The 26,609-nt window shown below is 36.9% G+C and overlaps 1 protein-coding gene across 4 annotated transcripts in view; it reads right to left on the bottom strand.

Moving 5' to 3' along the window:
- LOC126248984 (carnitine O-palmitoyltransferase 2, mitochondrial) overlaps positions 1–11,442 on the bottom strand; it is a 177,624-nt gene extending 166,182 nt beyond the window's left edge. Inside the window, exons 1-4 of one of the 4 annotated variants that reach the window (XM_049950546.1) lie at positions 11,080–11,442; positions 10,431–10,489; positions 10,168–10,214; positions 7,032–7,442 (exon numbers count right to left, since the gene is read on the bottom strand). In XM_049950546.1, coding sequence (XP_049806503.1) covers positions 7,032–7,442; positions 10,168–10,214; positions 10,431–10,463 — 491 coding nt within the window. In that variant the 5' untranslated portion in view covers positions 10,464–10,489; positions 11,080–11,442. Of the gene's footprint in view, positions 1–7,031; positions 7,443–10,167; positions 10,215–10,430; positions 10,490–10,907; positions 11,002–11,079 lie in introns of those variants that run through there. The other 3 variants (XM_049950545.1, XM_049950548.1, XM_049950547.1) reach the window with 3 other exon arrangements.
- Positions 11,443–26,609: the final 15,167 nt, after the last annotated feature.

The following is a 26,609-nucleotide window of genomic DNA, read 5'->3' as shown; positions in this document are numbered from 1 at the left end:
TCTCCACCCGTGGACTGTACTTGCTCTGTTTCTGTCGTCCCTGAGTTCATTGCCCTGACAGTCTTCTAAAGACAGACTGCTGCTCTGCCTCATTGCTCAGCCATTCCTGCAACCTCCACGTTACCTGAGTCTGGCACCAAGCATTGTGGAGGGGGTGCCCAAATGTTCTGGCTAGACTACTTTGAATGCTAAGGTCCACAGTTTTTACAAGGTCCTGGCAGCACACTGCTTCTCCGCCTCTGCAGTCAGCTCAATAATTCTGCAAGCACTTTACAGGTTTTGCCCAGTCTGAAGTGCAGCTCTGCCCCCAACCAACCACATTCAGATCTTTCCTCTTCTCTTATTCTGTAGGTGGGGGTGTCCCTAGTCTTTGCACTAACAAACTTCTTGTTTGGCGGGAACAGCATCGAACTGAAAGCTAAACATCACAGCCCTTCCTTGTATGATGAGCAAGAACAGTTCTTTACGTCACTTTGCTCCCCCTTGTGGGTGGAGACTTCTACCTTGGCAGTGGGGAGCATTATCTCAACAGTTTTATGCATTTTCCATCTCACTCTAACCTGTCCCACCCACTGACTTTACAGTTCACAGGAGCTAATAACATACTTGTTGCATGTGCTAGAACGTGCCTGTTTGTAACTGCAGTCTACTGCAGCACCTTACAACAGTGAGGAGTTACCAGCAAATTCTCGGAACTGAAACTTCTACCTTGCGACAGCTGCACAGACAATCTACAATTCACATGCTGCTTCTGTTACTGTTGTCTTTATGTAACCTAAAGACTACCAACTGTGCCTGCCACTTTTATTAGGCCTTTAGTTTCCTCTCTTGAAGTGCTCTTGCAGGCATCCAACAGCCCCAAGCATAACAATGAGTAAGTCAATAAGTCGTCAATATATGACACTATGTTAAGAGTGTACCACAAGTACCTTGGTATCAGGAAAACTTGTGCCACCACAGTCAGTTGTTGCAGTCAACAAAGTATGGATGAAATGTGTCTGTGGTAAGTATTATGCACTGTAACAGTGAATAAATGGGCTACAGTGCAATACAGCACTCTGCACTTCAATGGTGGATGACAACAACAAAAAGCCAGTGAATGCCTAAATCATACAGAAGCACACCCTTACAAGGTACAGGAACCACACTCCACATGTCTCTGCTCACAGAAACATTGCATAGCACAGAAATTAGGATGGAACACCACCATTGCATGCTCAAAAGCCCGGAGTAAGTTTGCATGACAACAGGGCAGTACACACGAACAGCAGGATATGATTATTTCAGAAACTATATGAGACAACTCAACCTGCTTGCCAACACGGCACTTTTCAGACAGGTGGAGAAGTTATTTCCCGATAGGAAATGTTTGCATGGGACAACATGGGACCCCTAAGACATCAGCCAACTTCTCTCAATGGCAAACAATATAGAAATCTTTTGTCTGATTATGTGTACCCATTTGACACCAACAACCCTCAGGTGACCTGTACCTTCAGACAGACAATTCATCAAAGTTGTCACTCCCAAATTGGGTCTGTATTTTTTGAGGAAAACTTAAGTTATGACCGAGCGAGGTGGCGCAGTGGTTAGCACACTGGACTCGCATTCGGGAGGACGACGGTTCAATCCCGTCTCCAGCCATCCTGATTTAGGTTTTCCGTGATTTCCCTAAATCGCTTCAGGCAAATGCCGGGATGGTTCCTTTGAAAGGGCACGGCCGATTTCCTTCCCAATCCTTCCCTAACCCGAGCATGAGCTCCGTCTCTAATGACCTCGTTGTTGACGGGACGTTAAACACTAACCACCACCACCACCACCACCACTTAAGTTATGAGGGTGCTTTTGTTGTGTCCTCTCCCCTCCCCCCAATGCTGTGCCACATTAATCCTACTGGCACCCAGCTCTGACCAATCTCCACAAGTTGTGGATAGCAGCCAAGCAGTTATAGATCTAGGCAGTTTCCCCATGAAGTGTCTCACAGAGTCTATGCCACAATGTGTCCTCACCAATGCAAAAGAGGGGCACTGCAAACTTCTGGTAAGAGTCCCTAAAACTATTGTTGATAATACAGGTAGCAATGATACTGCACCACCATTGGTAACATCATATTTTCCTCTTTCTTGTGTAGAAGCCACACAACTTAAGTATCTTGGAAAATTTATTACACAAGTTAACAAAGTATGCTGCTAATGTATGGTGCACAAATCTTCACCATCTCACTTGGGATTAGATTATAACCACAAAATCACCACAGTTCACATACTTACTATTGCTTCAATTCTCTTTCTATTAGTCTCCAGTAGACCCATTTCATGTTTCCTTAAAAATATGACATGTAAGGAATGTATGAACCTGGTGTCAAAGAATATTTATAAAGTTTACCTAAATCACATAATAATTGTTCATTGAAAGAGTCATTTGCCTCAGTAATGTTTATTCTTTACTTATTTATTATTCTATTTCATAATGCTTCTACTGCCTTTGTTGACTCGCCCTCACTGTATCACTTTTTTATTTCATTCTGAGATTTATATATCCTACTTGCAACCTATATAACAACATTTCACAACACATTGAAGTATCTTCTGTGAGGAGTAGCTACACACAGATCATTATTGTGCTCTAAGATTTGATACACTTCCAGATTTTTTTTCCTTTTTTATGAACTGAGATTCCGCAGCCTTGTATTATCCGTACTGGTTGCCTGTCAGCACTGGGATTGTGCCTTATTCGCCTCAATGCAAAGAAGCTTTCATAAAATGTAACAAAAGTCTAAATCATCATCCAAGCTGTGTACACTGTACATATCTCACCAGATTGTCCTTTGAGAAGTGAATAAATAAGTTTCCTTCAAGTAAATTACAGACTCAAAAATTTCTTGTTTATCTGTGTGGTACCAATTTGCTTCTGAATACCTCCTAACATTAATATGAGTGCCTCAGAGACAGATAACCTATTAGTAAGAGCTCCCAAATTGAATGTCTCTTCATATGAAATACCACTGATAACACACTAGTGTGCGGCACTTAAGGACAAAAGTAACTTTCACTCAGTGTGTCATCACCAAGTAACAATTCAATGAAACTAGGACCATATACAGAAATAACTGCTGCAGTAATCACAGAAAGTAACTGAAAGAAGTACGTCCGCAGCTCGTGGTCTCGCGGTAGCGTTCTCGCTTCCCGAGCATGGGGTCCCGGGTTCGATTCCCGGCGGGGTCAGGGATTTTCTTTGCCTCGTGATGACTGGGTGTTGTGTGATGTCCTTAGGTTAGTTAGGTTTAAGTAGTTCTAAGTTCTAGGGGACTGATGACCATAGATGATAAGTCCCATAGTGCTCGGAGCCATTTTTTTTGAAAGAAGTACGCAATGAGCCACATGCATATGACACTTTTATTGAAAGGTAATAATTACATTAAAGTCACCACAATTCATCCTGGTCCCCTGGACATTTAAAACAAGTAGGGCACGGTTCTTAAAACCATGTGAGACCACTACAGATGGCAATACAAGTTCTGCAACATGCTCCCATGCTGGCTAAAAGGTAAGGTGTTCCATTTCTACAATAGCATAGTTAACAACTGCTTAATGGTCGCTGTTGCATGTGGATATGTTGCGTATGTCTCCCCAACAGTTCCAACATGCGCTCGAAAGGACTTAAGTCAGAGGAAGAGAGACATCAGTCCATTCACCAAATATTATCTTGCCCCATGAACTCTTCCACCTGCCCTGTTTGATGTGGTCACACACTGCCATCCATAAAAGTTATGTCTGAGCCAAATGCAGCCCTGAAAAGATGCAGATGGGGGAGGGGTACAGTGTCACAATAACAATGACCGGTGAGTGTACCATACCCAGATCAGTACGTCCATGCAACATCATGCCTCCCCACACTGTAACAGCTGGACTACCAAAACAATCATGTTTGACAATGCTGGATGTACCCTCATATGGTGAGTGGTAGTAACCCATAATGCACTCAGGAGCATTGTCAAACATGATACTTTAACAATATAATCTGTCACTGAAGACATGTTTAACTTAGATTTCCTTCTACCCTTTCTTTATTTTTTAAACATGACGGTCCAGTTGAGCTCCAGAATTGCTCAAATTTCACTTTCAGAGGGACAGTGTGGGTAAAGAGATAGATGATAATGCAACTTATAGGTCATAAATCTGTCTCAACCTATTCTTATTAGAAATAGCACTTCAATCACCGTTACTTTAAGAAAGAAGTGCATTGTGCCCAGATTTCTATATCATCCACTGCATTTAGGATATTTAGCAGTGGCTGTGATATGAAAGCTCTCTCTCTCTCTCTCTCTCTCTCTCTCTCTCTCTCTCTCTCTCTCTCTCTCAGCCATGAAATCTGTTTTGCTTACTGGCAAAATCCTATAAAATTTAGTAATTAGGGCATATGTGAATCACAGGAGGACTGGGGTACCTGTGGTTTTTAGAAATGATTATCTGTAACGCCGTAAGATATAAACAATGCAGTTTACTTTTCATTGGCAGCAGTGTCATTACACTCTGAACACTGCTACTGATATTAAGGGGTTGAATAACATGGATGTAGCCTTTTGAAAGAAATCATGACACATTGGTCCAATGTGCTGTATTATTTTCTATAAGTTGAAACTGGCATTGGAAATTGGCATACAGTGTAATAGAATTAAAATGTGTATAGGCAGAATGGCAGTAGATTCAAAAAGCATACTTAAGTATGGTATAATAGAATTAAACTGTGTAAAATTTATATTTGGTGTTATTGTATTTAAAATGATATAACTGTTATATTTAAATAGTATGTGAGATCATCATATTGTAAAACCGACAATGTAAATATGTACTTCATCCAAAGCCGCTCAGTAAAATAAGAGGAGACAGTTCTTGAATCATGGTTGTAGGACAGCCATGGATAAGGAACTTTATAGGAACTTTGACTTCACTGAATGTCTAAGAAATACCTCTTACCATCAGAATGATTTTCAGAACTGTGATTTTGACAACAAAAATACCAGAAAGTGGTAACACAGCAATAGATAATATGGTGGTGTGCAAAACTTAACAATGGAAGTTCTAAAGCCATTTTTGAATGCACTATCACAGCATTTGCTTTCAGTAAACCAAAGAATTCATAGAAAGCATAAACCTAAATCACCAAATGGGATTTGAGCACTGTATCCTCCAATGCCTGAAGCACTGGGCCATTTTGCTCATTAATCTGTTTACCAGCTACTTAGAAAAAAATCTGTCCTATGCAAAGTACACATTAAATTCCTCATCTGGTTCAAATTCACAGCTGATATTTTCATAACATGGATTCACCACAAAAACTCTCACTTTTCATCTACAAGGAACCATGATCCCCAGTGTAATTTCATCTGGTCATCATTTATGCAACAATCTATTGACCTCCATCTTCCACCTTATAAGAAAATTTCAATCCAGCAGCAATATCTCTACTTTGCTCTCGCACTTAGGATGAAAAAGTCTCTTCCTAGGACCAACATTTCATTTGTATGCATCATATTTCAAACAATACATTATCATGTCAAACATAATAAAGTCTGTGTTCATTGAAGTTTTCTTGGTAGACAGAATATTCCATAATCTTTCAGGCATGCATCTGAGATAGTATTATTTCTTCTTCCCACATTGCGGCTAATAATCATACTGTCATTTTGAGGGCGAGGTGGTGACGATGAAAACCTCTTGACTAATACTGTGGAATTAATGTACATGAATCATAGATAAGATTGTTGGCAACAAGAGTGTCAGTCATAGATAAAGCTTAATGGAACTAAGAAGCAAATGCAAAGTCAACAAACCAACAGAGCTTGCAATTTATTTGGTTATATATCAAAATGGATGCCTTGTGCTGGAATGCCTGGCAAAGCAATAATGTCCCAGAGAGCACAGAAGTGAAATGAGTGGTTTCCATGATTTGTAGAGCTGGAAACATTTGCCTTGGTTGAGAAGATTTTATATTAGTTGCATTTCCACAGCTTCTTTGACTAGTAAATCAGGATACGATGAGGCTATAGCCAGTATCTTGACTTATCCACAATCCATGAAATGGTAAGTGGAAATACGATGCTCTGCCACTACAGATTTACAGGGCTGTAGAAGATGGGTGTGCAACTAGTGTTTGTTGCACCATTCTTGTACAGCATGTATCATTTCTCCTACATAACTTTTACCAACTGGACATGGAATGTCACAAATAACCACACTTAATAAAAGTTGATAACCTTTCGCAGATCCAAGAAGAGCTGTGGGCAGCATGAGGATATCAAACTGCTGGCAACAAGGGACTGTTCACTATCTGTCTCCTGAAGTGCCCATTTTCAATCATTATAGCCTGATGTGAACCATGATATGTCAGTCCAAGTAATCTTTGAAATTTCAATTGCCAACTGGTGTGGTCCCTACACATGCTAAATACTGTACTCTATGGCATACAACTAGCAAAAGTAATTGTTTGGAAAACACACATCTGCACTCCCTAGCTAAATGTTGATGGTCTTGCTGTGAATATGTTGCTGTTCCCAGCACTGGTCTGGTATTCAACCTGCCCCATGGTTAAGGTATATGCTATTACAATCCAAGGAAGTTAGAAGCAGACTTACCATGTGCATTTTGTTGACCACACTTGGCAACAGTTATTTACCCCAAAATACGGTATTTCTGATACACCATTCAGACAGCTAATAGAAAACTCACTGATTACTCAATGCGTGGATCACTCTCTACAACTGACATCAACATGATGCTTTAAGAGATAATGTCTTGCCGAATCTGTGTGTAACTCTCGCTCAAACAGCTGGTAAAAAGTCTGACAAGCTGTGGTTATGCATCAGAGTGAACTATTCCACTTCAGCAAGCAACCCAAGTGCATTCTAACACAGCAGTGATTCAAATTTGATTGCCCATTAGTGCTCTTTTATCCTTTACTCTACACTCAACCACCTATTCTACACTCACTACCAATATTAGAAATGGAATAAAATTAAATTTCAGTCTTACCTCAATGAAGAGATAAGTAGGTTAGAAGCTCTAATAACTTGTGTGTTGTATTCACTGTTTTCTTCATTCACATATACAATTAATGGATTGTAATTTATGGGCAACGGAACTCTGTCCCTCAAATACATATCAGACCAAGGTTCAGATATGTAACTTGTATGTTTGTTTCTATTGTCTGTTTCTTTTAGTTCTTCATGTAGTTGTTTGCCTTCTTTTGCAGCAAAATCACTGACATACTTCTTTGTCATTTCAAACTCATTCTGTAGCAATAACGGCTGCTGTGCAGCCAAGTATCGAGCACAAGTATCTTCAAGTTTAGGAACTGGAAGTCTCGGTAGTGAAGGTTGAAAGTGGTAAGTAGGAATTTTACTCTGTTGTAGAAACTGATATTCCGTATCTGAGGCCAGAAACCTGAAATTGTAAAAAATAAATTATTTACAAAACTCAATAGTGAAACACTATTGTATAATACATCACTGTACAATCAATGTGATTATGTATTCATAAAGAGTATAGATCTAGCTCTTTAAGTCTACACTTAATTACAACTGTAAATCACAACAAGCGTTTCTTTTCTTTTCTCAAACATTATTGCATTTAATGGAACACAGTCTGGGGACTATTTTATACTTCATTGTGTCTATGACAATTATCAGAATTACAGTAGAGCCGTGTAGCTCAGATTTCTGAAATAAATGTGTCACATTTGAAAGTTTCGCAAATGCAATAAATTATATTTGATCAATAAAATGGTCTCTCTCTCAGGATCCACATTTCTGCCATTTGAAAAATTCAACAAGAAAAGACATCAGCTTCGGAGAGGCAGATAGAAGAAGACTAATGAACAGTACCAATTACTTTGTGTCTTTGAAGCAGCACCAGTTTAAGCACAGTGGGTTAAATACAGATATCTTTACGCTCATTCACTAAAAGCTAAACTACTTAGTTATTTTCAATACCTCACAAATTGGAAACTGTAACTGTCCTGAGAAGTATGAATCAATAAGTTAAAATAAAAGAAAGGATGGCTTGAAGCCACTCAATACAGAAAAGGCAGCTACACAGGATTCATGCTCAGCTACAAATTAAATGTTAGGAAGAAGACAGATGAACAGTACCAATTACTTTGGTGTATTTGAAGCAGCAGCAGTTTAAGCAAAGTGGGTTAATGCACAGCAATGTTTAAAATAGTTCACTGAAACAAATATGTCCCGTATGACTGGAAAAAGTCACAGTTCGTTGCAATCTAAAAGTCGCAAGACAAATGTGTCTTAACTACAGCCCTAGCTCACTAACAACAATTTCGTGTAGAATTATGGAACATATGTGCTCTTTTATGTTTACTTTTCTGGACTCCAAACATCTCACAAGGAATCAAATCAATTCTAATTGAACCTAATCTATGAAATGAAGCTTCCTCTCATCTGCAAAATCCAGAAAGCTATAGTCAATGGCCTCAAGTGAATGTCTTCTTTCTTAACTTCTGAAAGCCTTTAATAATGCATCTTCACACTCTTACATAATAACAATTTGCAGTTAGACTGAGGACTTCCCAGTAAACTGAACATAGTGTGTTAATGTGATACTGGCAAAATACAGCATCATGGGATCATAAACACCTTTTGTAATGAATATTTGTTCACCATGTAACTTTGGAAGTTCAATTTATTCACGAAAGATGTCCCATAACAAAATTCTGATATCATCGGTTCTTGGAACTCCTACCAAGTTCGATTAAAGAAAGAGAGAATAAAGCTACAAAGAGAGTTATGCAGTTTTTCACAAGCTTGTTTAGTCAGCAATTCCTTAACATACTACTTGGGGCAGGAAGGTGACACTACAAAAAAGGTGTGCTTCACGGAGAGACATATTTGCCCACAAGTCTGTAAGGTTACTACTTTTTTTTTTTTCCTATAAACGCTAACGAATTTGACAATGATGAAAGGTATCAGTTGCATAACACTTCCCTGAGACACACCTGTTCAAAATTTCCATCAGGCATGCTCATTCACAATATTAATCCTGGGTTCTGCATGAAAAAATATTCTCAACTCAGCAACAGCACCTAATCAACTGAATACTGTACTGAAAAACTATCATAAGGTAGTGTATAAGAAGCCTTAAAAAGGTTAAGAAGTACGACATCCTGACCAACACTATATGCACAATTCCATATCTGAAAAAGGGAAAAAGTCTTGCAGCGATTCAAATGATTGTCACTTCTGAAAGCAACATTAGCTTCAACAGACAAGTTGACTCACTTCACTGAAGTTCTCATATTCACACACAAAATGTGTTCCAAAATTCTGCAGAAAACCGATTTTCACAAATGTGGTTTACAGTTCTACACAATGGTTTGAAAGAAAGAAAGTATTGGATCTGTACGTGTACCTTTTAAATAAAAATTTGAGCTGCCTGTTTTGACAGATCACTTCTTTCACTGAATCTACTTTCCTTTACAATACTTAAACAAAAGAGAAGAGAGACGACCCAATTGCTTGCATTCACTGTTTGAATCAGTTAGTGACAGTTATAGTTTCCAGCATTCTCTGAAGAGTATGGAACTGTATGCTCTGAGTATAGTCATAATTTAACAACAATCAATCTGCTGATACATTCAAAATATTGCAGTAGTTTCCTTTCTAGTAACATTACTAGCATTAGTTTTTATTCTCACACTTTTATCATCCCATGGTTCAGTTTGACTCATTTCATAACATACAGTCTCCCTACTGCTATGTGATGGACGTGGAGGAAGTGCATGATGTTTTCCATCATGCAGACAGAACCACAAGCATGATGTGTCAACTATTCCATTATAATTTAACTTTTGAATGAGCGTATCATAGTTAATATAACTGGCTACAACAGCTACCTGCCAAAGTATTCCCAGCAACAATAATTTTTTTATTAGCTGACACTATCTCCTGTCAAGGTGACTATAGCTAAGCAATTGAAAATCACTTTAGAAATGCAAAATATTTGCCATAAGAATATTTCTGTGCACTAAGTAGCTGGCAAAAGGAGACACACACAGCTGAAGAGGAGAGAAATAGGAAGAAAAGTAGGCAACATCATATTTGTCATGCCATGTAAAGTATCACCAAGCGCACACCAAATGAAGTAACATTCATACCTTTTGAACCTCACGTTTACTCGGTGTGGTGCTGGTGGAATTTTCAGCTGAAACAATAAGGAAGATATTGTATAGTGTACGAAAATATTTTTATTTAGAAGCAAGATATTTGCATACATGCCTTGTGCACATATATCTGGTAACTTACAAAATTTAAGCTTAACTGAAAAAACAAGCTATACGTTAATAACATATTACGAATTTTTCGCTGCATGCAATATAATCTATGGGTGTTGTAAGTTTTAGTGCATGGGTTTCCTTACCTTGCATCTGACATAAAGTTGTTTTTGTGCCATTTTCAATTACAGAATGAGTTTAATGCCTGAAAACAAAAGAAAGAAGATAAACAAAAATGAGAAACGACCTGAAAATAAAACTGTATTAACCTTTATAAAACAACAACACACACAAAACAGAACGATGGTAATTACATTTTGGCACAATACTTTTACCGAAAGGTCAACAATAAACAAATATTTTTTAAAAAAACTGAGTTTCCACATACGCGAGTTCCCAGCAATAACAAACACACTTCTATTCCTCTACTACTTTATAATAAAAGGCAACGCAATGCACTCAGTATGATACAACTAATGTCAACACGGAAAGAGATTTCTCTACAGCCGGTAAGATATTACACGAAAACCAAATATTTGTTTTTTACGTATATCCATATATACCTCTGAATTCGAATTTACTAACGCTACTATGAATATGTTTAGCATGCGGTCCCAAATTACCATTGCACGTCGCTCGCTGTGGAAACAACGGATACTAAACACGTTAACCACTGGAAGGAAACCTTTCAGTGAGTCGGCAGTGGGCGGCAAAATTATTATTTCCAGAAGATATAAACACTTATTTTTCCAATAATTTATGCAAGGAACCTCTCTAACGATAACTTTAACTTACAAAGTCAGCTTACGCTCTGATAATAGCGCCGGAGATTGAAGTATCTTACGTAGATTAATAGTGTTCACAGGTCAGAATTGGATATCAGTATAATGACAATACCTTTCATACTACAGACCAATTACGTTGATTTTTCCGAAGTTACCGTAGCGATTAGGTAGCAGACGACATGCTACGTCAACCGCAGACAGTAATAGTACACTACCGTCGGAATGCGCCTGGGAGAAACTGAATCTGAACTTCAGACTTTGTTCGCTAAACACATATGAATCCATACATAGAAAGAATCCATGAATAAAATGCTCCTCAACGTAACCTTTGGACTACGGCGCAAATGTTTGCGCTAATGTATTATCAATTCCAAACTAATACAAATATGTTTGAATCTATAAATTAAACAACAAAAATTACGCGCCCTTTAATGACTAAACGCGAATCGACATCTCGAGACGCTAACCAGAGACAATTGTGTGTACATGAATATCATCTATTTATTTTTTATATTGGCTCTTTATTGGTTTTCGGTCTCTCCACCATACAACAGTAGCCAATTTCGCACAGGCCAAGTAACGGGAAGTAGCAACGCTTTGAAGACCGAATTTTACCGATGCAGTACCCATAAACACATACGCGCGCGACGGATCACTGCAATCCGCCACTCGCCTGGACACCCACAAACACGAGCGATTTGTCCAGCAGTGACGAACGACACAGTGTCGAGAAGTTTTGCCATAGAAAATATATTTGGCAACAGTTGCAGTTAATATCCGTGTTCCTTCGAATACGTGTAAAATGAATTTAAAATAGAGGAGAATTTTAATTTATTAAACTTAGATTGAAACGCTTTTCTTGGGAACCTTAAATTACTTTACAAAATATATTACATTCTTCACTGACGTCAAGTGGGTTGTATACATATTTTCATTACGCTAATACAATTCGTTTTCCGTTTATTAGTCCTCAATTCCTTTTTTTACTCTATAGTCTAATAGCTTAAAAAGTCCTCAATTACTTTTTCTATTCTGTAGTCTTATAGCATAACTGAAAGTAGCTACACAATGGGTTGTATGAATAAAAACGAGAACATTCTCCAGAGTTGATACTCAGAACAAAAGAACATTCTCAAAGAAAGTTCTCAGTTTCGTATGAATAAAAACTAGGAAGCATTATGAGTCGTATGAATAAAACAGAGAATATACTTTATACTCAGATGTTCGGAGAAAGTTCTCTGGCTGGCATGAATAAAGCGAGTCTGAGAATATACTTCACCCGACTGACCCGAGTATGTTCTCAGTAGTGATGGGCTCAACTGCGATTTTCCGATATAAGTGATTTCAGTGAATGCTACTTTTCAGTATCTGTTATTCTTAACTGCGATTTGTCGCAGTTAAGAGTCGCAGTTAAGGAACATAGGTCGTGTATCCCTCCGCCACTGCTATTTCTGCGATTTCTGCTACTTCCGCGATTTCTGCGACTTCTGCTACTTCTGTGACTTCTGCGATTTCTGCTACTTCTGCGATTTCTGTGACTTCTGCTACTTCTGCGATTTCTGTGACTTCTGCTACTTCTGCGATTTCTGTGACTCCTGCGATTTCTGCGACTTACCACCATATGAAAAAGTTACATCTGTCAACACAGAAAATTGCATCGCAACAAACCTGTCATTGGCAAGTATGTTTTACGTTTTTTTCTTCCGTTGGCTTTAATTTTGTATTAAAGAAACAACTGTGAAAATATTAATAGTGTAATTAATATGTAAGTAGCCGTACAGTACTGTAATAGTTCGTGTTTAGAAAATGAATTCTAGCATATTGTTATGTTCACAGGTACCTGAACTACATTTCAGTCACTCAGTAAAGTGATAACTCAAAATATCATTGTCAGCAGATCTGAAGAAATTTGCCACTGCGCCTTTAGACCGTTTTCGTCAGACGAGAGGTTAGTTTCTAAGCGTTTCGATGGACTTAATTACTTGTGTGAGATCGTTCTTGCAAATGTGACATTCATTATAGCAAATATTAGCAATCTACTCTGTCAATTATATTGCTAGTAATTAGTGACAGCAAAAATTGTTTAATAATCCTTGTGTTTTCGCAGACGCAGTTCTGACTCTGATTACTGGTTGCTGTACGTATCTATCCACATCAAGGCTGTGGAGAGAGATTCGTGAAGATTCAAGACAGCTCTTAGAGGATTTGCAGTTTAAAAGTGAAATAATTGTGAAATAAGTGTGTGAATGATTAAACTGTGTTTTATTGAAGTTGTTGTGCGATTTCAAAGGCATAATAAATGTTAAATACAGTGAGTGAATAATAAAAATCTCATTTTTCACAGGTTAAGGCGTCCAATACTCGTAATTTTCCGCCACTTACTTATTGGTAAACACTTGTTGGAGAGTGACATGCCGCCCCCCCCCCCCCTTTCATCCACAATCTTGGTGTGACACTGACCTGTAACATATCCCGAAGTCTACAATATGCATTTTGAGGTTGGTTGGTTGGTTTGGGGAAGGAGACCAGACAGCGAGGTCATCGGTCTCATCGGATTAGGGAAGGATGGGGAAGGAAGTCGGCCGTGCCCTTTGAAAGGAACCATCCCGGCATTTGCCTGGAGCGATTTAGGGAAATCACGGAAAACCTAAATCAGGATGGCCGGACGCGGGATGCATTTTGAGGCTTTTGATGTGAAAGTGGGAAGTACAGATCCTCCAGTTAAATCGGGAATAGCTTAAGTGCATTACTTGAAAGTAACACAGGAAAAGCTTACTTATGTAGGTGGTAGTAGTGTCGGCAAAAAGTTCTTATGTGTGAAGTTGCCATGTAGAACACCAGGTGTAAAACTTTTCTCCCGAGTCTTGAACTGTGTCGGAACAAAAGTGAGGCATTCATATGACTGTTTTCATTTCACTACACTTATACAGATGTCTTAGTTCTGCTGTGTTAACATTGCAAAGTCCTGTAGGCATGTGGAGTATAACCAAAACTGTCATATTGGAAGCAGAATCAAAAACATTTGTTACGTTACTTGATATTTTCAGGAGAAAAAGGCAATGTTGCTTCTTATTAATATAATACATTCAGAGTCACAGCAGTATTTGACCAACCATAACTGATGCTGAATGTGCATGTCGTCATATAATAAGAAAGGCTTATTTCAATAGTGGTACAAGTCCATTACCTCCACTTTTCTAGATTAGATTAGATTAGATTAGATTAATACTAGTTCCATGGATCATGAATACGATATTTCGTAATGATGTGGAACGAGTCGAATTTTCCAATACATGACATAATTAGGTTAATTTAACAACATACTTAAGTTAATATAACAACTTTATTTTATTGTGTTTTTTTTGTTTTTCTATATTTTTTTATTTTTTAAAATATTTTTTTTTGTTTTTTTTTCTTAATTTATATCTAAAAATTCCTCTATGGAGTAGAAGGAGTTGTCATTCAGAAATTCTTTTAATTTCTTCTTAAATACTTGTTGGTTATCTGTCAGACTTTTGATACTATTTGGTAAGTGACCAAAGACTTTAGTGCCAGTATAATTCACCCCTTTCTGTGCCAAAGTTAGATTTAATCTTGAATAGTGAAGATCATCCTTTCTCCTAGTATTGTAGTTATGCACACTGCTATTACTTTTGAATTGGGTTTGGTTGTTAATAACAAATTTCATAAGAGAGTATATATACTGAGAAGCTACTGTGAATATCCCTAGATCCTTAAATAAATGTCTGCAGGATGATCTTGGGTGGACTCCAGCTATTATTCTGATTACACGCTTTTGTACAATAAATACTTTATTCCTCAGTGATGAATTACCCCAAAATATGATGCCATATGAAAGCAATGAGTGAAAATAGGCGTAGTAAGCTAATTTACTAAGATGTTTATCACCAAAATTTGCAATGACCCTTATTGCATAAGTAGCTGAACTCAAACGTTTCAGCAGATCATCAACGTGTTTCTTCCAATTTAATCTCTCATCAATGGACACACCTAAAAATTTGCAATATTCTACCTTAGCTATATGCTTCTGATTAAGGTCTATATTTATTAATGGCGTCATACCATTCACTGTACGGAACTGTATGTACTGTGTCTTATCAAAATTCAGTGAGAGTCCGTTTACAAGGAACCACTTAGTAATTTTCTGAAAGACAGTATTGATAATTTCATCAGTTAATTCTTGTTTGTCAGGTGTGATTACTATACTTGTATCATCAGCAAAGAGAACTAACTTTGCCTCTTCATGAATATAGAATGGCAAGTCATTAATATATAATAAGAACAACAAAGGACCCAAGACTGACCCTTGTGGAACCCCATTCTTGATAGTTCCCCAGTTTGAGGAATGTGCTGATCTTTGCATGTTACGAGAACTACTTATTTCAACTTTCTGCACTCTTCCAGTTAGGTACGAATTAAACCATTTGTGCACTGTCCCACTCATGCCACAATACTTGAGCTTGTCTAGCAGAATTTCATGATTTACACAATCAAAAGCCTTTGAGAGATCACAAAAAATCCCAATGGGTGGTGTTCGGTTATTCAGATCATTCAAAATTTGACTGGTGAAAGCATATATGGCATTTTCTGTTGAAAAACCTTTCTGGAAACCAAACTGACATTTTGTTAGTACTTCATTTTTACAGATATGTGAAGCTACTCTTGAATACATTACTTTCTCAAAAATTTTGGATAAAGCTGTTAGAAGGGAGATTGGACGGTAATTGTTGACATCAGATCTATCCCCCTTTTTATGCAAAGGTATAACAATAGCATATTTCAGTCTATCAGGGAAAATGCCCTGTTCCAGAGAGCTATTACACAGGTGGCTGAGAATCTTACTTATCTGTTGAGAACAAGCTTTTAGTATTTTGCTGGAAATGCCATCAATTCCATGTGAATTTTTGCTTTTAAGCAAGTTTATTATTTTCCTAATTTCAGAGGGAGAAGTGGGTGAGATTTCAATTGTATCAAATTGCATAGGTATGGCCTCTTCCATTAACAGCCTAGCATCTTCTAATGAACACCTGGATCCTACTATATCCACAACATTTAGAAAATGATTATTAAAAATATTTTCAACTTCTGACTTTTTGTTCGTAAAGTTTTCATTCAATTTGATGGTAATGCTGTCTTCCTGTGCTCTTGGTTGACCTGTTTCTCTTTTAATAATATTCCAAATTGTTTTAATTTTATTATCAGAGTTGCTGATTTCAGACATGATACACATACTCCTGGATTTTTTAATAACTTTTCTTAATATAACACAGTAGTTTCTATAATTTTTGATAGTTTCTGGGTCACTACTCTTTCTTGCTGTCAGATACATTTCCCTTTTCCGGTTACAAGACATTTTTATACCCTTAGTAAGCCATGGTTTGTTACAAGGTTTCTTACGAGTATATTTAACTATTTTCTTGGGGAAGCAGTTTTCAAATGCATTTACAAAAATGTCATGAAATAAATTATATTTTAAATTGGCATAATGCTTCTGAAATTAATGATCCAAGCAAACATAAATAAAGGTTCATCTCTAGCAAGAAGCCATATGCTTGAATATTTCTGGTATCTCAACTGCAGATTTTTCAGCGCTCATTTAACTTTACGACTCTGTATCTCAAAATGAACAAAAATGGACTTGTATCACTATTGAAATAAGCCCTTCATATGCACACATAGTGCCGGCCGGAGTGGCCGAGCGGTTAAAGGCGCTACAGTCTGTTACCGCACGACCGCTACGGTCGCAGGTTCGAATCCTGCCTCGGGCATGGATGTGTGTGATGTCCTTAGGTTAGTCAGGTTTAAGTAGTTCTAAGTTCTAGGGGACTCATGACCACAGCAGTTGAGTCCCATAGTGCTCAGAGCCATTTTTTGCACACATAGCACATCGATCTCGTGAGGCACAAGGCTCTCATTACGAAGTACGTCCGTCGGTCAACAGATGGCACTAGGAAAAGTATGATAACTGCGCTTTTTAGTTGCTACTTGCGACTCTTAGTTGCGATTGGTCACAGAAATCGCAGTTTGACTCGGTAGCGAATAGCGTAGTATGAACTTTGCTCAACAGATGGCAGTGCTAACTGCGCTTTTTAGTTGCTACTTGCGACTGTTAGTTGCAACTTGTTACGGAAATCGCAGTTGGACTCCATAGCGTACCGCAGAGATGGACGTAGTACGAACTTTGGCCAACAGATGCCACTGTTAACCGCGCTTTTTAGATGCTACTTGCGACTCTTAGTTGCGACTTGTCACTGAAATCGCAGAGAGCAGTGCTAAATTCGACCAATAGATGGCTCACGTCTTTGAATGTGAAATACTACTTGCAACTGCTAACTGTGACTGGAATCGCAGTTAGATTCTGTAAAGTTGCTACTGTGATATCTGTGACTTCTCAGTCACTGTGATTTCTAACAGATACGCGATTTCCTGCCCACCACTAGTTCTCAGTATGGGTTGAAGGGTGGGGGAAGTTGCTCAAAGCAAAGTATATTCTCCGATTTCGTATGAATAAAGCCAAAGAAGGTTCTCACAAGCGGAGAACATTCTCTGTTTTTGTGAGTGAGCTCCATAGCATACTTCGAGCTGAGTGAGTTGTGTTGTGTTGTGTTGTGATTAAGCGTTACCGAGTGTTTTTAGCGAAAATGGCGGAATTTATATTTCTTGAAAGGTTAAAAAAGATATACGTAGTACGCAGGAACACAGAAGAAAGGAACTGTAGAAGTTTGTATAGATTTAACAGTCAAAACATTAATTGGCTGGCGAATCACTTTCTTCCGGATAACCACGAAAGAAGAGGAGGCGCCCTTTCCAATGAATGCAAAATGAAAATATTTTTGCGCTATTTAGCAGATCCAGGCTTTCAGATAGGTGTAGGAGAGTACACCAGACTACAGTATCACTAACATTTTCGTGTGTTCTGCAACAGGTCAACAGGAAAGCACCGTTGTGGATCAGATTTCCGAGAAATATTAACGAACTAGAAACAGCGAAAGTTAAATGGCAATCGAAATACCAGTTTCCATGTGCAGTAGGGGCCCTAGACTGCACTCACATACCTATAATGAAACATTCTTCACATGGAGACGAATACGTCAATCGAAAGGGCTTTCCATCTATAAACGTGCAGGCGACGTGTGACAACAGTGAAATGTTTACGAGTGTTGATGCTTCATGGCCAGGGTCTGTACATGACGCTAGGATGAGGAGAAACTCCGATGTCTATCGTATATTGCGTGAGAACCAGTGCAACGCCCTAATTTTAGGAGACGAAGGATATGGCGTTGCACCGTGGTTAATGACACCATTTCAAAATCCAGAAACACCTCATGAGAGGGCATACAACAGACTTCACTCTAAGGAAAGGGTGATAATCGAACAGTGCTTTGGACAGGTGAAAAGGAGTTTCCCAATTCTGCAAAATAAAATAAGGCTTGCCCAAACAAAAATCCCCAGTGTGATAGTAGCCTGTTTTGTTTTGCACAACATAGCAAAACATGTAGGGGATGAGGATTTTGAGGCACCTAGTGATGACGACAACAATCTTCCAGTACTGGGAGAAGAGGAAGCAGCAAACGTACATGTACGTGGAACAAATAAGAGACAGGAAATTGTAAATGTAATACGACAACTGTAATGTATGGGTGTCTGCCCAAACATTGAATAACTAAACCCAATTTGATATTTTTTGTAATTACGGTAATTAGTCCCTCATGAAAATAAAGCACAGTGCTCTTATGTTACGTAATAAAATGCTGTTTAGTGTTGTTGTTTTTTTCAGTCTCTATCATCGATTTTACTTTCAACCAAAATTGTTTAACATGTAACTATTCAAACTGGGACAGAGATACTACTGTAAATAGCTTTGGACACAACAGGTTAACATGAACTGCTGGAACCTTAATGTAATTTCTGTACTGTAACTTCAGCAGATTGATGGCACAAGTTTTTATTTTAGTTTACCAAAATTGTTCCAAGGATGTGGTGAAGGTATTTGCCACGTGCTACAGTGAATAAGTGCACAACTGTCTAACCTGCAGCATTTAAAATACAAACAAGTTAGCATACTCTTTTTGCTTTACTTTAGCAGAAATTGTTTCAAGGATGTGGTTAAGATACTTCCCAGGTGCTACAGTAAATAAGTGCACAACTGTCTAACCTGCAGCATTTAAAATACAAACAAATTACTCTTTTTGCTTTACTGTACCAAAAATTAGTGGTGAAGGTATTTGCCAGATGCTACAGTAAAACAAGTTACTCTTTTTGCTTTACTTTACCAGAAATTGTTTCAAAGATTTGGTGAAGATACTGGCCAGACACAACAATATAAGTGCATAAACTTTTTTAACATTTCAGATTGGATTATATTACTCTTATTGTTTCATTGAAAAGACATTTGTACTGAATAATTTTTGTAAGAGGACATGGAATTTGGTAAATGAGGAATGAAAATGAACATTCACTTTAAAAAGATGTTTTTATTAATAAAATTCGTTATGTAAATAAGACACTACACAATTTGTCTTATTATTTATCTTCTTCACGCATCAATTTCAGCTGCTTTCGTTTGAGTATGTCCAATTGATACAATAGCACCAGCCTTTGCATCTCTGGAGTAGACAAATTACGTGTCTCATCTGTTTCCATGCTTAATCTCCGATGTTTATGCACACTCTCATGCCCCGAAGCAGGCGATTGTGAAGGTATGACGACTTCGGGGCCCACGAGATCCATATGGTCGGCTGGAACAATTAGTGGTAGCTGCAAAATTGACTCTTGTTCATACATGCAGTCTGTGTCAGCTACCTCCGAATTCCTTGGTGAAGTGATGACAGAGGTGGAACCACCACCTACTGCACAAGCTCCTAATGAAAATTAAAAAAAAAGTAATAATAGTGTGTCAGCATTCAGTTTCTAGTTAGTAAATATACCAAACAGGTTTATGCAGAAATGTGGGAGAGGTTCGTCCAAATTCATGCATAGTACACTGTGATACTTTTACTGAAAAGTGGTGATATAGTAGACGAAATTTACCAAACATTGTTTCATTTTCACATGTTAAAAATACGTATTTGTCTGAATCACAATTTCAAAGCATTAAGCGCGTAATTAAAAATATTCTTTCTCAAAAGGTCCAGAAATCTTTGGTGCCATCTGAAGGAAACCTGGATGGCTTTTTCTTGATGTTACTTTCTTTATTTCATTTCCCTCGCTGGGCTTTTTCGAAGTTGTCCTTCTTGAATCTGGTCCCATTGTTTTTAATTGAGGGGGCAGAGCATGGACAGCAGTGACTTAACGATAGAAGTTCCCCAACCCACTTGCAGCTTGGGGAGCTCTGGGAGCAAATGCTTTCGATCACAGTTTGTGTGTATACAGTTGGAACCTGAATGACGAAGTACATTCTAAAACTGCTACTTTCATTAGTTTATTTCAGATCTAAATAAATTATTTTCTTCCCATTTCGTATTTTATTTGAAGAGATGAAATGTAAATAAGATGTGAAATCCCTTTCGAACACTCAAAACAAAATTTAAAAAGAATATTGTATGTTAAAAACGTAGTATATGTCCGTACTGTTGTAAATAGCGATTGCTTCAGCGCCATCTCTGAATGATACTATGAACTTCTTAGTGAACGGTGCAGATAGAACGTGTAAGTGAGATTGAGAAAACAGAAAAATGCAGTGTACAGCCAGTAGGCAGAGTTATCTCATTTTATTTGTCGCAAGCACTGACGAAACTTCCAGAAAGATATTTTCACTCTGCAGCGGAGTGTGCACTGATATGAAACTTCCTCGCAGATTAGAACTGTGTGCTGGACCGAGACTCGAACCCGGGACCTTTGCCTTTCGCAGGCAAGTGCTCTACCAACTGAGCTACCCATGCACGACTCACGCCCCCCTGCTTCTATAGAATGTGAAAGGGCTAAAGAGCGCCCTAGCACTAAGAAACAACAATTTTCTGCACTCACATGACATAATAATCCTAGTAGAAACTCAGAAAATTAAAGCCTTAGAAATAAACGGATTCTACTCACAACATATACCAGCAAGAATAGGACCAAGAGAACGGCCGAAAAGAGGAATATCCTGCTTCTTCCAGCCAAATATGGGAAAATTACTAAGCACACACCAGGATTATGACACACTGGTGATGAATTTCGAAAACTTCTCAGTAATAGCCATGTACGTAGAACCAAACACAATAAGGCTCCAGGCCCCGACAGAATATGTGATGAACATATCAAAGGTTCAACTATCCTACTTCTCCAACCAACAACAGATATATTAAACTTATATCTACAAGAGGGTAACATACCAGAAATAAGGAGGACATCGACAATTGAGATGTTACTTAAGGGGAAAGGCAACCAAATGGATCTGAGCTCCTACAGGGGAATTGCCCTGGAAAAGTGCTCATTGAAGACATGAAAAAGTGTAATAACAAAGTGTTTTTTCTGAAGAAGAAGACCAGAAGATCCGAGAAGAACAATTCGGATTCCAAAAAGGCAGGAGCACACTACACACCATTAGCAACCTAACAGATCATATAGACGACGCATGAAGACACCCCAAAGGAAAATTCTATGCAGTCTTCGTAGATTATACTAACACCTTCGATAAACTAAACAGACGCATACTAATCTAAAAACTATAATCAATAACAGCGAAAGATAAACTTATGGTGTTGATCGATAACATGCTGATGGCCAACTTCATTCAGACGACGTAAGCACGTTGAAAACGATTTGTCACATTCAATGTTGTACAAGTGATAAGAAGACGACATTGTCATCAGATCGAACTCCAGACTCAGACCACAAAGAGCAACTAACCAACTCGAGAAGTGGGTGCAGGAGAACAAAATTGAAATTAACACCGGAAAAACGGTAAAGATGACGGATGGAACCTCTTACTACAGGCAATATGTTCATATATCTGAGACTGACTCTACAAACCACTGCCAGATCATTCAAAATACATGTAAAATCTCGAGCAGAAGCTGCCACAAAAGCCATGTTTGACATCAAGGCAATATCCAGACTGTCACTGAAAACAGCCATGGCCTTGTTCGCTGCGAAAATAGTTCCCATCACAACCTGTGGAATAGATCTCATTTGGGAAAAGGTGAGTCTAAAGGACCTAATGACTCTTGAAGCAGCTAAATCAAGCTTTTTGAAAGCCACCCAAGGTCTTTCAAAACACACTAGTGTATGAACTCGCCAGGGAAACCTTTTTCATAAAGGAATTGTATATGAGGCCCCCATCTATTGAAAACTCGAATAAACTCTCACATGAAAGAGAGAAGAAGAGAAGGGAAATTTTTCTGGACTTTTATTCAACGGAAGTCATGACAAACAGATCCTGGACCAACATCAATCAGGAACCCTGGCACCTGGTGAACTCAATAAAACTACATGGATACAACCATAAAATAAGCAAGAGCAAGAGTTTGCACGAGCACAGCAGCAACTGTGTGCGAATTGTGTGATCAACCCTGTGACTGTTGCCATGTGACCAGCTATGAAAAACGAGTAAAATCACTGGTAGAGCTCTGTAAGTAATAAAGAATGTGAACACTGAAATGTGATGAACGAGGTGTGATAACACAAAGCAAAATTTATGTAACTTATGCATGACTTGTGCACATTTATTCTAATAACAAAAATTACAAATAATAATTTGATTATTAAATCCTAGCACACTTTCAATGTTATATTCTTTTATATCAATATACAACTTAACATTATTCTCAGTACTAAATCTATTTAAAATTTTGTCAGTTTTAACGTGAATGTTTTATTTTTAACAAATAAATTTTTAAAAATTTTTAAAAATATTCTGACCTACAGGAATTTCTATTGTTTCTCCATAGCAATATAGTTTATTATTCTCTGACATACTTGGAGTTAAAAACTTGTATAAAAACCAACTAACGTATCATTTTTAAAAGTTTCTCTTACTGGAACAGTTTATCTTTTTTTAAGAACAGATGATTTATAACTTAACTGCAATAGGGGAACCACTTAAAATACTAATAATTTATATAAATAAATAACAGATTGGTTACCAAAAATACGAATTCCATAAAAGAAGCTCGCAGGAGAGCTTCTGTAAAGTTTGGAAGGTAGGAGAGGAGATACTGCCAGAAGTAAAGCTGTGAGTACCGGGCGTGAGTCGTGCTTCGGTAGCTCAGATGGTAGAGCACTTGCCCGCAAAAGGCAAAGGTCCCGAGTTCGAGTCTCGGTCGGGCACACAGTTTTAATCTGCCAGGAAGTTTCAACTACATTAATGATTGATAATTATATGCCGGCCGGGGTAGCCGAGTGGATCTAGGGGCTACAGTCTGGAAACACGCAACCGATACAGTTGCAGGTTCGAATCCGCCTCGGGCATGGATGTGTGTGATGTGCTTAGGTTAGTTAGGTTTAAGTAGTTCTAAATTCTAGTGGACTGATGACCTCAGAAGTTAAGTCCCATAGTGCTTAGAGCCATTTTGATAATTATATTCTAGCTCCAGGATGGTTGAATTGGAATAAAATTCATTACTTGTATGTTTATCCAAAAAGTTTATATCAACCAAAATACTAGGAATTTATAAAAAGGTGTAAAATAATTGAAGATAATCATCACGAAAAATTGCTACTTTTGTTGAAAATAATGATGAAATTATTGCATTAGGTTAATCTCAAGATAATTCAGTAGTTTTTAAAAATATTTTCAGACAAGATGGCACAAATTAAATCATACTTCTCAGGTGTTTGTTGGAAGTGATTTGCAATTTGATGATTTGAAAGAAATGTATTGTACATGTGGAATGATCAATTTTGATATTTTATGATAGATGTGACTAGAAAATCAAATGATGATAATTTCAGAAATAAAATACAGAATTTCATAACAATATAAGCCTCAAACATAAACATTAAACATAAGATAAACGTTAAACAAGAATGTTAAATGTGAACATTAAATGTTAAAAATGTTTAATAATGGTTTTTTCATCGCTAATAAATGTTTGTAAAATATGTTCGAGAAGTTGTTAAAAAGCTATACGAAATTTAAAGAAAGATGAAGAAATGGAAGAACAATTCAAGCTTTGGAAACAACAACCAAGAACAGAATATGAAAAATATAAAACAGAAGATCAACCAGTTATCGATGCTATAGAACAAGTTAAAACAGGAGTCAAAGTATTGGGTGACAATGTTCTGAAAGTTATTGAAAAAAAGAGAGAAGCTGAAAACCTAATTAGTCCCTATCGTCATCATACAGAAGATTTTTGAGATGTACCAGAAATTAAATCTTCTGAACGTCCATAATGTGACTTTAGATCAAGCGAATGAGAAATAGAGAATGTTTTGAGTAAATATGCAGCTGAGACTAGATGTAAAAACAAGACATGAACTGTTAAAAAAAATAATGGGCAGTGATGCTACAAAAATAAATGTTAGTGACAGAATGTTAAAGTATATCAATCATAGTGAAAATAAAGTTTTTGGATTAGGACCTGTTGGTATATTTCAATATGTACATAATTTACTAGTTGAATTCAATGGAGATAAATTAGTTATTGGCGAAAAGAAATATGAAGGAACAGATGGATTAATCAACCTTTTAACTGGGTAGCAGATTACTATGGATGATATGGCTAATAAATTTGAGTGGATTTATCAAATTATACACATATATTATATCATTCATGCACATTATATTCTGATAGTAGCCCAAATAAAATAAAATAGAGTAGAGGTAATAAATATAGCTATTTGAAGAAACAATTGTTGCTGACTATTACCCAAACTTAAGAAGATGAACTATAGATTATTTAGAAATAATGCTCCTGAGAAAAAAGGGTAAAGGTTTAACAAAGGAATATACAGAAAAACAAGTTGAATGTGTTTGGATGAATGATAGATGATGAATCGATAGATTAGCTGCACTTCATGGAGAATGAATATCTGGATATAAAAATTATCATAATGAAACAGTTGATATAACAAAATTGTTAACAAATAAATTGTTTGGCTTCAAATTAACAATCCAAAAGGTATACTCTATTTAATGAGATTTATAAATAATTTACCACATACTTTTTTAAAAGTGAAAAATATGGAAATGGTTTAATTAATCGAGCTTTAAACCGTTTACTGAGCTAGAAGAAAGACTAGCATGTGGTGATTCTGGAATAAATAAATTAGATGAAGCATGCAAACAACATAACATCACATTATTGTGATCATACAGATTCAGAATCCAGACATCTAGATGACAAAGAACGTCAGTTGGCTACAAAAGGAGAATGTATGCTTATGATACTTCATTAGGAGAAAAAATAGCTACAACTGCAGTTAGAGGAATAATGTATGGAGAAAGAAATTAGGTATGGGGTTTGAGTTAGACGATAATGAATGGGGACTGTAACTCAAAAAATATTAACCTTTATAAAAATTTTTATCTATATAATTGAGTAACTTTAGTATTGATTATACTTTCCTGCCTAGTGGCATGACTAAACCAAAATCAACTGAAATAAAAGTAAATAAAATCAGTTACCTCATATTGTTCAATTTTTAACTGACCCACAGAAAAGAAAGAGAGAGAAAAAAGTGGCAGTAATTTACTCATTACGCTAGGTATTCCAGTTGTGAAAGAAAGTACTGAATATCTAACAAAAAAGGAAGAAGGTGCTGGAATTACAAAACATGAAGGTGGATTTTCATTACCATATCTAGCAACTATTTGCTCACTTGCTGGTGGATCTACAGCATGTAAAATTGAGGAAATGGTGTAAAAAAATTGCAAAGGGTGATACATATGTATCGTAATTCATTAAACATTTTTGATATAGAATAAACTTGCTAAACAATTAAAATATAAACAATTTTGTGGAATATATAGGTTTGCTTAGCTACCAAATGAACCAAAAAAATTTTAATCAGGAGTAGTAAATTTAGATACATCAGATAATCCTGATACTTACTGGATTTGTTAACATAGCAAGAAAGATCTAGAAGTGGTTTATGATTTATTTAGTGGTAATATACCAAAACAATTAGTTCACTATTTGGAAAAAAATGATCTATCTGCAATAGTGAGAGAATACAAAACTTGGATGAAGTAATTTGTGGTCATTTATGTCTGTTTGTTTTAAACTATGTTCAAATAACTATAAATTTAATAATATTTAGAAAATAATTAATCAGTTTTTTGGAAGAAATTTAAATTTCTGAAGGCTTGAGTTAGATAATATACACAAAACAATTATAGAACTGAAATTGTCGGTAGACCCAAACTTAAATGATATATTCAAGCAAGTTTGTAATAAGTTTGTTAATAAGAGTTATGTTAGTTTCAATGGTAAAAGAATGGTAAGTGTGAGAGATTCAGTCGATAAAAATGATGTAGTAAATAAACAATACCCAGTATAATAATTAAAAACTATTGTTACAAAAGCTGAGCATACAAGTATTTTAACACAATTAAGTAATTATTTTAATAAAGAATAATTAAAAAATCTTGTT

The sequence above is a fragment of the Schistocerca nitens genome, chromosome 3 (assembly GCF_023898315.1).
Source record: "Schistocerca nitens isolate TAMUIC-IGC-003100 chromosome 3, iqSchNite1.1, whole genome shotgun sequence".
Lineage (NCBI taxonomy): Eukaryota > Metazoa > Arthropoda > Insecta > Orthoptera > Acrididae > Schistocerca > Schistocerca nitens.
The sequence above is the reverse complement of the archived record's forward strand: the minus strand, read 5'-3'. Positions and strand labels throughout refer to the sequence as shown.